Source organism: Lissotriton vulgaris, chromosome 3_1 (genome assembly GCF_964263255.1).
Source record: "Lissotriton vulgaris chromosome 3_1, aLisVul1.2, whole genome shotgun sequence".
In the NCBI taxonomy this organism is placed as follows: Eukaryota; Metazoa; Chordata; class Amphibia; order Caudata; family Salamandridae; genus Lissotriton; species Lissotriton vulgaris.
Window position 1 is genome coordinate 1,063,156,121 of NC_141689.1, and position 14,162 is coordinate 1,063,170,282.

General features: G+C 46.4%; 1 protein-coding gene across 1 annotated transcript in view; it reads right to left on the reverse strand.

The window, feature by feature from the left end:
* RIGI (RNA sensor RIG-I) overlaps positions 1 to 14,162 on the reverse strand; it is an 818,172-nt gene that overhangs the window by 442,438 nt on the left and 361,572 nt on the right. The window contains exons 6-7 of the mRNA XM_086961483.1: positions 7,487 to 7,537; positions 6,179 to 6,283 (exon numbers count right to left, since the gene is read on the reverse strand). Of these exons, the coding sequence (XP_086817609.1) occupies positions 6,179 to 6,283; positions 7,487 to 7,537 (156 nt within the window). The remainder of the gene's footprint in view (positions 1 to 6,178; positions 6,284 to 7,486; positions 7,538 to 14,162) is intronic.

The window sequence follows — 14,162 nt, forward strand, 5'->3', positions numbered from 1 at the left end:
ACTACTTACTTTCGGGATGGGGGGTAGGGGGTTGAGAGTCTTGAGTTGGAACATCAACGGCTTGGGGGACAAAATAAAACGGGGAATTGTACTCCAATATGTGAAGCGCCACTCTCCCGATATTGTGTTGCTGCAAGAAACACATCTGGTGGGGAACACGTTCCATGCAATGAATCGGAGGTGCTACAGGTTGGTGGCACACTCGGGGTTCACTTCGGGCTCTAGAGGGGCTGGTGTTATGATCCGTAGTTCCCTTCCCTTGGAGATTGATGAAACGATATTGGATGACAGGGGTAGGTATGCAGCGATTGTTGGGAGGTCGGAGGGGAGAACGGTAGCCATCCTCTCGGTATATGTCCCCCCGGGTTTGCAGGCCACCACATTTGTTGACCTGGGGAAATTGGTTCTGAGGCTTCCTGAGGTACTTCTGGTGGTTGGTGGGGACTTCAACTCGGTGGTTGATGGCCTGGTAGATCGACATCCCCCCAGGGCTCTTACACCATCGCAGTCCTGCCTTAGTGGTTTCTTGGAAACGTTTGGTATGGTGGACTGTTGGCGGATGCTCCACCCAGGACAGGCCCAATATACTTTCCACTCCGGGGCCCATGGGAGCTTGGCCAGACTTGATTATCTCCTTGTGCCCGCAGCCCAGGCCACGACGGCGCGAGAGGCCCGACATTTGCCTAGAGGCATTTCGGATCACTCCCCGCTATGGACCCATATAGATCTCCATTTGGACGCAGGGGGCCGGGTCGCCCCAATTAATCCCTGGCATCTCTGTGTTCCAGAGACTAGGGCGGGGGTGCTTAAAGCTGTAGATCACTACTTCGCTGACAATGTGGGATCCGTGTCATCATCCGTGTCCCTTTGGGAAGCTTTTAAAACGGTGATACGGGGCCAGACACTGTCGCTGATCGCCAGCTCTAAGAAGTGCCACAATGGGGAGGTTGAACAGTTGGAGTCTGATATACTGGCTTTAGAGAGGGATCTTGAGGGTGGGGTCATGCGTGGAAAAGTGCATGTTTTGCAACTGAAGCAGTCTGATTATAAAGCCTTGGTTACGAATGCTGCGAAAGCTATGAGTCGAGAACAACAGGGCCGTCTGTATGATGTGGGCGACAAGGCGGGGAAGTTGATAGCTTGGTTGGACAAAAGTGAGAGATTGAATCGTGTGGTGCCTGTGATCGAGCGAGTTGATGGTGTACGTGTGACAGACCCGCTGGAGATTGTGGAAGAGTTTGCTTGTCACTTTCAAACGGTGTATGCGCCGGTCTCAGACCGGCCAGAGGAAGACTCCCATCTTTTGCTTAGAGATATTGCTTTGCCTTGCCTGTCAGATTCTGATAGAGAGCTAATGGAGGCGGATTTTTCCATCGATGAAGTAGCGCTCGCTATTCGCTCTATCCGCTCTGGAAAAGCTACGGGCCCAAATGGTATACCCATCGAGCTGTACAAGTTGTGTCCGGACAAAATGGCGTCGTATCTTCGCTTGATGTTCTTGGAGTCCAGGGAGAGGGGCTCGCTTCCCTGTGATCAGCGCTTAGCGTCTATCGTGGTGCTCCCTAAAGAGGGTAAACCCCGTGAATTCTGTACCGGCTGGCACGCCCGTTCCAGAATCCTCACCCCTGGAAGACAGAGTACTCGATGGACACGTCCCAGACAGTACGATCTCTCTTATATACAAAAAGTTGATAAACGACCGAGCGGACCTTCTTCTACAGCTCCGCGTGGCCTGGACTAGCGATGGACTGGAACTTGATGATGAGGACTGGCAGGCGGCGATATCCTCCCCGAAGGAGGTGGCAATCTCGGCCCGGCTGAGATTGGTGCAGTTAAAAATCCTACACCGAGTGTACATGACGGGTCCTCGCTTGTTGCGTATGGGGTATGTTTCAGATGATTTGTGTAAGCGTGGCTGTGGTATGGTGGGTACGTTTCTTCATATTATGTGGGAATATCCTGCGGTAGCGTCTTTTTGGACTCGTGTGCATGGAGTTATGTCTGAGGTGACGGGTGTTTTGCTTTTGCCGGAGGCCCGTAGGTGTCTCTTAAATGTGTGGGAGCCCAATGATTATAATGTGGCCCAGACACAGTGGACCACTTTGGGTAACATGATTGCCAAGCGTGACATTGCGCAATTGTGGGGGTCGGCTAGGGCACCGAGTCTGTCGGCCTGGTCTAGGAACATGGACTGGTGCATGTTCCGTGAAAAAACTGTTTACATTGCTCGGGGCAGGCCCAAGAAATGGGGGAGGGTTTGGAGTCAGTGGAACCAATATCGTGGTGAAATTTGTACACCTCCTTTTGAGCCTCCACCGGAGGTGTTACAATCCCCTTAGCATGACGTTACTTCTAGTCTGGATTTTGTCTATGTGTTGCTGGCTACCTCTTGTTCCCTCTTTCTCCCCCTCCCGGATGCTCTTATTGTTGACTATGTACAGTTGTGGATGTGGTATCCCCTCCCCAGAAGGATCACTTATGTTTCTGCCTTTCGTTTAGCCTCTGCAGTTATTTTCTTTATTTTTTGGTTGGTGGGGGTTTTTTCAAAGTACAAAATTAAAACCTTATTCCTCCTGTACAGTGAAGTATGACATAACATGATTAGTTAATTGCCGCCGGGCCCAAGGGTTGTCGGCTGAAGGGCTGTGTATTCTTTCATCCTGATATAATATTGGAATTGCTGCCAGCCGACCCGAAGTGGCTATATGACTGCTATTGAATTTTCATGTTTATCAATAAAGGTTTAAAAAAAAACAAAAAAAAACCCAAGGCACCCAAACCAGCCCACGCTCCCATGAAGGAACTGGAGCAAGGTTACCAATGAGCAACTTAACTCCACCCTCACCGAGACAACCACACCTGGGCACCTGACGCAAACGACGCAGCCAGAGAACTCCACACCTGGATCTCCGACCGCGCTGACTAGCTTGCCCTGTTGCGCAACCCCGACAGACAACGCCCCAGGAAAGCCGCCTGGTTCACCACCGCTCTCCAAGATGCCAGACACACCTGCAGACACCTGGAGAAGAACCAAGACAACCACACCACCTACAAGCACGCCATGACGGACTACCACAACCAGATCAGAGCCACCAAGAGGAACTTCATCCACAGCGAAATCCTGGCCAACTCAACCAACTCCAAGGAACTTTTCAGTGTCATTTCAAGTATTCACCAACCCAGGCAGCGAAGCCACAGACATCACCCCATCCCAAGACCTCTGTGACAAGCTTGGAACCTATTTCCACCTCAATATCAAAAACATCAAAAATGCCACAGACGCCCCCCACCTCCCAGAAACACTAGCCAGTCCACCACCTCCAACTGGACACCGATTATGGCCAAAGACACCACCTCGATCATGAAAAGCATCCACTTGGGGGCCCCCACCGACCCCTGCCCCCTCACATCTACCACCGAGCCGTGGCCCCCAACGCACCCGAACTACAATGCACCATCAACACCACCTTCAAAACAAGCACCTTCCCAGACGACTGGAAGCGCGCACAAGTCAGACCTCTGCTCAAGAAGCCCACAGCTGACCCCACTGACCTCAAGAACTATCGGCCCATCTCGCTCCTCCCCGTTGCAGCCAAAGTTGCAGAGAAAACAGTCAACAGGAAACTGACACGATTCATTGAAGAGAACGTCAGCCTCGACCCGTCCTGATCCGGATTTCGAAGCAGCCACATAACAGAGACCACCCTACTCGCCGCTACAGACGACATCTGCACCATCCTGTACCAAGGCCACTCTACAGCCCTCATCCTGCTCGACCTATCAGCAGCCTTCAACACCGTCTCCCACCGAACACTAGTCGCCAGACTACACTGCACAGGCATACAAGGAAAAGCCCTGGACTTAATCCGATCATTCCTTACCGGAAGAAGCCAAAGGATCAATCTCCCACCCTTCCTCTCCGACCTCACGAAAATCACCTGCGGAATCCCACAGGGTTCATCCTGAGCCCCACCCTCTTCAACAGCTACATGGCCCCCCTCGCAGCCAGCATCCGATAACACGGCCTCAACATCGTATCCTACACCGATGACACCCAGCTCATCCTCTCCCTCACCAAAGACCCCACCACTGCCAAACTCAACTTGCAGAAAGGAATGCAAGACGTCGCCTTCTGGATGACAAACAGCTGCCTAAATCTCAACGCTGAGAAGACAAAAGTCCTCGTCCTCTGTACCACCCCTTCTGCATGGGACATCACCTGATGGCCGACCACCCTCGGAAGCCCACCTACACCCTCAGACCACGTCAAGAACCTTGGCTTCGTACTCAACTCATCACTCACCATGAACAGATAGCTCAACGCCGTCACCTCCAGCTGCTTCAACACCCTCTGCATCCTCCACAAGACCTTCAAGTGAATCCCCTCTGAGTCAAGGAAGACAGTCACCCACGCACTCATCACCAGCAGACTGGACCATGGAAACGCACTCTATTCTGCCATTAACAAGTCCCTACTCCGCAAACTCCAGACAATACAGACACTGCCACCAGACTCGTCCTCGGCATCCCCCGACACAAACACATCAGTCAACACCTACGAAGCCTCCACTGGCTCCCCGTGGAGAAAAGAGTCACTTTCAAAATCCTCACTCATGCCTACAAATGCATACACAACAATGGACCCAAATACCTCAACTACAGAATCAACTTCCACGTACCCAAAAGAAACCTCCAATCTTCTAACCTCACACTGGCCGAAACCCCGCGCATCCACAGAGCCAGAGCAGGCGGAAGATCCTTCTCTCACATTGCAGCCAAGACCTAGAACGAGCTACCGGCAGACATCAGATGCACCCCCTCCCGGAACACCTTCCGGATGACTCTCAAGACCTGGCTCTTCGGCTAAACAGATCTACGGAGCCCCCCCTCAGCGCCTTGAGACCGTCACGGGTGAGTAGCGCGATTGCAATTCCCTAATTGATTGATTGACTGTGACAAAGCTGTGGAGCGATGCTCCTCCACCCTATTGGAGGAGACGCCCCTGGTCACATGCTTTCCCTTCACAGGATATAGTTTGTGTCTGTATTTTATCTTTTTCCTTTGGGTGGAATAGCCTCCATATTTTGCCAAAGGAACATTTTCTGAGGCCCTATGAGATTTACAGCGGTATTCAACACTATTCGGGACTTTGATGATGTCAAAGCAAGAGAGGATTCATTTCTTGCAGCAGAAGGTACACACTTCTGCCGGTATAAAGAGCAATTGGGGGTATGTAAATTAATTGGCTTTAATTTAAAGAACACTAGTCATAACAAGACACATTGTCCCACCTCAAACAAAATTGCTGTGAGCAAGTCTGGAGGCAGACAAGCTACCACTGGGTCACGCAGGACTCTCATTAATGTGACTGTGGGAAGTAGAGGGCACAAATGTGCAATAAATTGCTTTGTTTTGCACGTAAGCATTAGGAGCTCTATTTACGAGTGGGTTTCATCTCGTTTGCACCATACAACATGGTTCATAGGAGGCACACACCTTAAGTTAGCTTTATGAAGACACGCAAGGCCACTTTGCGTTGCCATGAGTGACCATAAATCTGGAATAAAGCAACACAGCACAAATCGCTTTGTTGCCGTACTCTGCACAAAAGAGGGGTTCCATGGGTTTTATAGCGTGGGTGTTCTTATGCAACTCCAATCGTTTTTGATGCATTCCCAGATTTAATAGAACAGGTAAACCTGGGAATTCACCAAAAAGACACGCCTTACCAGAGAGGCGTAACAAGGAGAAATATCTTTATTTGTGCAGAAAACATTCCTGCATGCAAATCAGGAACCCTTGCACCACGGTGCAAGGGTGCCTTCTTTGGCACCTGGCTGCCAAAAGAGCGCCTGCACAAAGGAATAGGCAGGTATGTGCCATATTGCCTTAAATACAGTGCATTCCTGCCCTTTCCCTGTCACGCAGTGCAGAGTAGCAAGGTGACTTGCTGTGCTGCACTGCATAGCTTTCTTAAATCTGGCCCTAGATGTATTTTTGTTGCCAACAATGTTGCACGCAACCCTGAGCCTCTTTGTAACAAACCAAATTGTACCCTCTCTCAGGGGACCATCAATGATCTTACTTCTTCCTTTTTGTGAATGATAGTTCTTCATAGATGTTACAGTGGCTTAAATATATTCTTTTCAAGACATCATTTAAATTGTAATCGTCTTACCTGTAGGGGCACATATAATTGTATTTTTTCCACTTAAAGCTGGCCGGGCAAGCTCTTTCTGATAAGTCCTCAGTTTAACATCTTTCGTCATAGCAAATGCAACTTCTAAACAAGAGAAATGTGTTAAAAACATATATTTATGAAGCAGCATTGGTTAGAAATCAATTAAAATGTCAATATCTATGAACTATAGTGTCAATGAGGAGTGACGTTGGATCATGCACTCGGAAGACACTACTCCGGAGGAAGGATGGGGCAAGGCAGTGGCAGGATAAGGGATACTCCTGCAGGCAGAGAGCAGTGGTAACAAAAAGGATCCATACATTCATAGTCCCACAATCAATATGCTGCTATAAATCTTGACAGTTTTTATTCCATTGTATTGTTACCTCTCAGTATATAAGATCACATGCTGCATTTTGTTCTTTGGGAAACAAAACACAATAAAAAATGTTTTAATTAAAACAAAGAGGAATGTATGCAGGAACTACTCATACATGTATTGTGCAAGGATGAAAAGTGCCACGCAGAGCAGACTGTGAACTTCACACAGGGATTTATATCTGCAAAGAAGTGATGAGAGGATTCATATGATACTCTGCTGAGCACAAAGCAGTACTGACTGAGGGCCTCAAGCAAGGCACATCCAGCAAGCACAGAGAAATAATGAAACATTTTAAGCCCGCAGGTGCAGGGAATCTTCGCAGTTATTAACCCTAATGACGCAGAGACATGATGATGGTTTCCCAGTAACGGCTCCTGAAGGGAGTGCTGTGGGCGGTGAGGCGGGGGAGGAGCATGGTGGGGGGTAGTAAACTACGTCATACTGCCAAACAGAGGTAAGTAAACAAATAAATAAAATAAATGTTGTTGCGCGCGCTGCATCCAGAAGCCGCTACTGTGGTTTCGCTACGAAGGCCACCCGAGCAGGCACAGAGATGTGGCACTGCACTTCTGCAACCACAGTACTCAATAGCGTCTATGCCAGAGGCACTCTGCTGAGACTGCAAGAGGTGCATATTGCTCAGTTCTGACAGAGGGGCTTTACCCAGATGATATCGCACAAAGCAGAAGCTGTGCAGCAGGGCTAAGCCATGTGAGAGGCAGCCGCTTCAACCTTTGGCTCATGGAGTATTGAGGTAAGGGGGACAACATTTACACATGTCACAAAGCACCTCGCATTCATACACCGAGCCAGCTCATCACCTTTCCAATGTAGGTGGATTTTATGCTTTGTAATGTGATGCAGGTGTGGAAACTAGTCCCTGGGAGAACATGGGGTCAGGAGAACAGGCACACAGGACTAACCTGGAATTTCAGATGAGGATGACTTGTTTCCCTGTGACAAAACTGTAGAACCTGAAGACCAAAGAAAAGACAGGCCAGGTTAAGATAAAAACATTCCGCACTTTGAAAGAAAATGTATAAACGTTGGGAAGCTTGCAAGTGGGATATTACCAATCAATATCTGTTTGCTCAACTGATTCTGTCCCACTCACCCACCAAACCAAATTCAACACCCAATCGCACAATGGCATCATCATATTCATGAAAAGTATCATACCTTCAAATCCATACTACCCCTAATCAACTCCTCCATCAACAGCCTATTAGGACATTACACTACAGAAGCCTACAAGAGGGCAATTCACCATGCCATAGCTCAACCAAATCAAAGAATGCCACATCCTTTCCTCCGGTGAAGAGCCACTTTACACTCAGACAGATGCATGATGTGAACATCAAAAAAGGTGCACGAAAAAGAGAAAAAACACGCCTAAATCTACCTCCAAAACCAGGAAATCCTCTGACCAAGAGCCGTTTTGAAAGCTTTTCCATATCTTAAAAAAAGAAACTACGAGCACACACTACTATTGCACACTTTCTCCCATTGGGACTCGAGAGTCAATTTCGCTTTGATGACCATTCACTGATGGGGAGAATGAGAAAACTGTGACCACCTAACTCTGATACTAGTATCAAACCCCCTCAATCACACTCTGAAGAATTCCATGGGAAAAATATGTCAAGGATGGCCTAAATGACTCATTCCCGTACTGAAAGACACCAGAAAGAGAGTGAAATAAAATGGGTAAATGTTTTAATCAGTGGGCCAATCTAGAAAAATGGCTGACTGTGGAAAATATGGTATTCATGTTAGCACACCGTACTGATAAGACAACTGGTTTGAGAGAGCCTCATTTTGATATCAACAGCCCGAACAGGAGAGAAGAAATCACGCAATTTACAATCCTCTAGCTCCTGCTGAGACCATGCCCAGGGAGGCGGACAGGCCTTTGAACCTGTGCAAATCCATTTGTTTTTTAAAAAAAGAGTCACAGTCACAAACTATTTTGCAGTGACGTTACTTACTCCCCACAAAATAAATAACTCGTACATGCATTGTTTACGTTTATTCACATAGAATGAACTCGGCGTCAATGCATGCAATATGCAAATCTGCTTAGTCATGCAGTGATTCAGCTTACCCCAGTGGGCGAATCAAGGTGCTTGTCAGAGGAGTGGGCAGAGAAATTCTTTCCAGTCGTGGTGAAGGTTCATTCAGTCTTAACTAAGGGTCTCTTTAGAATGCGGTCTCTGCAAAATCTGTCTGCAATACACTTTTTATATAGGAGGGGCACAGCAAATCCAAGGGGGCTTTTTTGGCACTAAAGGAATGGGGCCCTGAGTGTTCACTTAGAAATTAGGTATTAATGGGAAAAATGGTAATTCATCTTCCAATTCCCCTCAGATTGGTAATATCTCAATAGTATTGAACCAGGAGACTGCACCAAGATCCACAGAATTTAGGCAGATGGGGCTAGTAACTACTGCTTCAAAGTGGCTAGGGGATTACCCAATTCTTTCATGCAGGGGGTTATGCCTACCGTAACGCCCAGCCTATCAGGAGACTTTGCTAAACAGCATCGTCATCCAAATAGGCTCCGCTCCCAAGGTTCTGTTTATTGACTGTTCTGCACCGCTGCTTAACTTGGATCTCCATAGCCAGCGCTATACCAAATGTCATCACAAGCAAGAAGTGTACTTTGCATCTCTTTATTTGTTCAAACATGGAATACGTTTTTTTATGGAATTCAAAGATCTGAATCCCACAAATCAAGTTCATCAGACAGTTATCTATCCCTAAATCCTGTCGCGGGGGGAGACTTAGTTATTGAAGCAGCACATTCATGTACCAAAACGAAATAGCTAAGAACGGTTATAGAGTGTGATGCCGCACTTTAAGTTGTTCCAAGGTATAGGCGATTTGCTCCTTGGGTTAACCATTCATGGAAGACCCAAAAACATAAACTCAAATACATGGATATGGAAGTACCACTCTGTGAGCAGTAAGAAAGAACCATAGTAATCAAAAGTATTTTCAAAATATCTTTCAAAATAAAATAGGTGAATTATGTGTTTTGTCCTGTAAGCACTTTCGGGATGTGGTTCTATCATACAAAGTCACACTTACATAAATGTATGGAATATGCTACTTACCAGTATGCATCTGTTCTTGGCATAGAGGGCTGCAGAGTGGTACATTATGAATAGATCGCCATCTGGTGTTGGGCTCGGATGATTGCACTTTGTTTTTCTCTTGGAGAGTCTTTTGTATCTTGGTGACTCCTCCCTTGGTTGGTAGTGCGCATGGGCATCGGCTCCATCCTTAGATTGTTTTGCCATAGTAGGGTTAGATGGAGTAGTATAGTAGAATACAGATAAGAGTGCCCATGTAAGTGTATCTAAATAAGATAATGTTGGAACAGACACAGGTTTCCGGGGAGGCTGGGAGGGCATGTACCACTCTGCAGCCCTCTATGCCAAGAACAGATGCATACTGGTAAGTAGCATATTCCGTTCGAGGCATATGGGCTGCAGATGGTACATTATGAATAGACTATACAGCAGTTCTCTCCCTAGCGGTGGTCGCCCGTGTCTGTTGCAACTGTCTGAAACAATGTTTTTAATACTGCTTGTCCCACTCTAGCTTGTTGTGTTGTGTGCACATCTACACAATAGTGTTTTGTGAAGGTGTGCGGTGTAACCCAGGTAGCCGCTTTGCATATGTCATCTAGTGGAATGTTTCCCAGAAATGCCATAGATGCTCCTAGTTTACGTGTAGAGTGAGCTCTAGGAGGAACAGTTAATGTTCTCTTTGCCTTTAAGTAGCATATTTGAATGCATTTTACAATCCATCTGGCAATGCCCGCTTTGGAGATGGGATTGCCTTTATGTGTGGGAGAAAACGCAACAAATAGCTGTTTTGTCTTTCTGAAAGTTTGTGTTCTTTCTATATAGTACAATATGGCCCTTCTAACATCCAGTGTATGTAGGGCTCTTTCAGCTACTGTTTGTGGTTTTGGAAAGAAAACCGGTAATTCCACTGACTGATTGATGTGGAATGCTGAAATAACCTTCGGTAAGAATTTTGGGTTTGTTCTAAGAACCACTTTATTTTGGTGTAGCTGCATAAATGGTTCTTGAATCGTAAAAGCCTGCAGTTCACTTACTCTTCTAAGTGACGTGATAGCTATGAGGAAGGCCACCTTCCATGTGAGGAATTGTATTTCACACCTATGCATAGGTTCAAAGGGTGGCCCCATTAGTCTGGTAAGCACTATGTTGAGATTCCAGACTGGGGAAGGTGGTCTTCTTGGTGGAATGACTCTTTTGAGTCCTTCCATGAAAGCTTTAATTGCTGGTACTTTAAACAGTGACAGATGTTGCCTGTTTTGTAGGTACGCCGCTATGGCTGCGAGATGAACTCTGATAGAGGTATATGCTAGGTTACATTGCTGTAAGTGTAATAAATAGCAAATGATTTGTTTAGTGGATGCGTCCAGAGGGTTGATGTGCTTACTGTTACAGTGTATAGCAAACCTCTTCCATTTTGCTGCATAGCATGCTCTGGTGGTAGGACGTCTTGCTTGTTTAATGATTTCCATGCATTCTGGTGGTAAATCTAAATACCCAAACTCTATGACCTCAGGAGCCAGATCGCTAGGTTCAGTTGTTTGGGATCTGGGTGCATTATTTCTCCATGGTTCTGTGTAAGATGCATGGGTAATAACCTTAGCTTTTGATGTGGTACTTGTGAGAGTTGTAGCAGCGTGGTGAACCACGGCTGTCTTGCCCACGTGGGTGCCACTAGTATCATTGTCATTGAGTGTTGCTGCAGTTTCCGAACCAGTAATGGAATTAGTGGTAGAGGAGGGAACGCGTAAGCAAATTTGTTGGACCAATTTATCCACAGTGCATTGCCCTGGGACCTTTGGTGTGGGTACCTGGATGCAAATTCTTTGCATTTTGCGTTCTGATGATTGGCAAACAGATCTATCTCTGGTTGCCCCCATTTTTGGAAGAATGGCTGTAGTATTTGGTCGTGCAGCTCCCATTCGTGTACTTGTTCTGACTGTCTGCTTAGGATGTCTGCTATTTGATTTTGAACTCCTGGTAGGTGTTCCGCTAACAGGTAGATCTTTTGAGGAATGGCCCATCTCCATATGTCCTGTGCTAGTCTGGACAGTTGGAGAGAGTGTGTCCCCCCCTGTTTTTGAATATAATACATTGCAGTCATGTTGTCTGTTCTGATCAGGACTGCTTTGCCTGTTATTTGCATTTGGAAAGCTTTTAGTGCTAGAAATATTGCTAATAGTTCTAGGTAGTTGATGTGCAGTTTCTTTTGCTGCACACTACACTTCCCCTGTACTGTGTATCTGTCCATATGCGCTCCCCATCCGGAGAGCGATGCGTCCGCTGTTATTATCACTTGTGGAATTGGCTCTAGGAACGACCGTCCCTTGGAAATGTTTTCTGTGTTCCACCACTTCAGAGAGCGATACGTCCGGTCGTTTACCAACACCAGATCTGTAATCTGACCTTGAGCCTGATTCCACTGTGTCGCTAGACACTCTTGTAGTGGACGCATTTGTAGTCTGGCATGTGGTATTAGCAGTATGCAGGAGGACATCATGCCTAATAGTTGCATAAACACTTGTGCTGGTAGTGAGTGTTGTGGTTGAAATCTTTGTATTAACCCGACCATTGTCTGTACTCTGATTGGGTTGGGGTATGCTATTGCCTTTTCTGTGTCTACTGTAACCCCCAGGTATTGCTGAATCTGGTTTGGTTGCAGGTGTGATTTTTTGTAGTTCACCGTGAACCCTAGGTGGTGCAGCAATTGAATTGTCTTCTGTGTGTTGTGAAGACATTCTTCCTTTGACTTGGCCTTTACTAGCCAATCGTCCAAGTATGGGAAGACATGTATTTGTTGTCTTCTTAGGTGTGCTGCCACCACAGCTAGGCATTTTGTGAAAACTCTTGGTGCTGTTGTGACACCGAACGGAAGGACTTTGAACTGATAGTGTTGTCCTTCTAACACAAACCTTAGGTATTTTCTTTGGGCTTTGTGAATTGGGATATGAAAGTAAGCGTCTTTTAGATCCAGTGTAGAAAGAAAGTCCCCTTTCTTCAGTAAAGGGAGTACTTGTTGGAGCGTGACCATGTGGAAATGCTCTGAATTTATGTAAGCATTGAGAGGTCTGAGGTCTAATATTGGTCTTAGGGACCCGTCCTTTTTGGGGATCAGGAAGTATAGAGAGTATACTCCTGTTCCTTGTTGATCTTTTGGGACCTTCTCTATTGCATGCTTTTGTAGAAGTGCTAGAACTTCTTCTCTTAACAATGTCAGATGATCTTGACTCATTGGACGCTGTTTGGGGGGATGTTTGGTGGGGTAGCTGTGAGTTCTAGGCAATAACCATGTTGGATAATTTGTCTCACCCACTTGTCTGACGTGATGTTTTCCCAGACAGGTAGGAACTGTGATAGACGTCCCCCGACCAGTGTTATGTGGTCTGGGGGGAGTTCTATGAAGTCACTGTTTTGGTGTTGAGGCGTTGCGGTTGTTATTATTTCCGCATCCTCTACCCTTATTGTTGTTACCTCTGTAACTGCCTCTTGAATTACCTCTGGGTGATGTTGGTGTGAAAGATGTGGATTGCTGATTCGTTCCTGTGTTCTTTGAGCCCCCTCTATAGGTGGATCTACGAAAGGAACCTCTGTGTGTTGGCTGTTGCAATGCTCCCATTGACTTAGCCGTTTCCGTATCTTTCTTCATTTTTTCTAATGTCTCGTCTGTGCTTGAACCAAACAATGTCTTCTGATCAAATGGTTTGTTCAGTAGGGCTGTTTGTACTTCTTGTTTGAATCCTGAGATTCTAAGCCATGCATGCCTTCTTAGCATGACACTAGTGTTAATAGACCTTGCTGCAGTGTCTGCTGCGTCTAATGCACACTTAATGGAAGTATTGGTTATTATTTTACCTTCCTGTATTAATTGATCTGCCCTCTTCTGATGTTCTTTTGGGAGATGTGTGAGAAGTTTTTCTAACTCATCGTAATGTGCCCTGTCGTAACGTGCGAGTAGTGCTTGTGTATTGGCTATACGCCAGCTATTCGCTGCCTGTGATGCCACTCTTTTGCCTGATGCATCTATTAACTTCGACTCTTTATCTGGTGGAGGAGCCTCTCCTGTAGATAATGAGTTTGCTCTTTTACGAGCGTTTGAGACCACCAGCGAGTCTAGAGGTACATGCCCTCTAATAAATATTGGGTCCTTTGGAGCCGCTTTGTATTTTTTATCGATTCTTGGGTTTAACACCCTGGCTCTCACTGGGTTTTCGAATATTTCCTCTGTGTGACTAAGAAGACCCTTCAACATAGGAAGAGTACCTGATGTTCTCTGTGCATTAGGTAGAGTCTCTAACAAGAAATCCTCTATTTGAGGTTCTGTATGCATATCTAGTTTGTGATATTTTGCTGCCCTATTAATGAGCTGCACAAAACCTGTGTTATCATCAGGTGGTGAGGGCTTTGAGGGATATAGCTCTGGGTCGTTGTCCTCATCTGACCCTACATCATAATTTTCCCATGGGTCTTCCTCATCTGGGATAGTTTTGTCATCCCCTTGAGGTTCTCC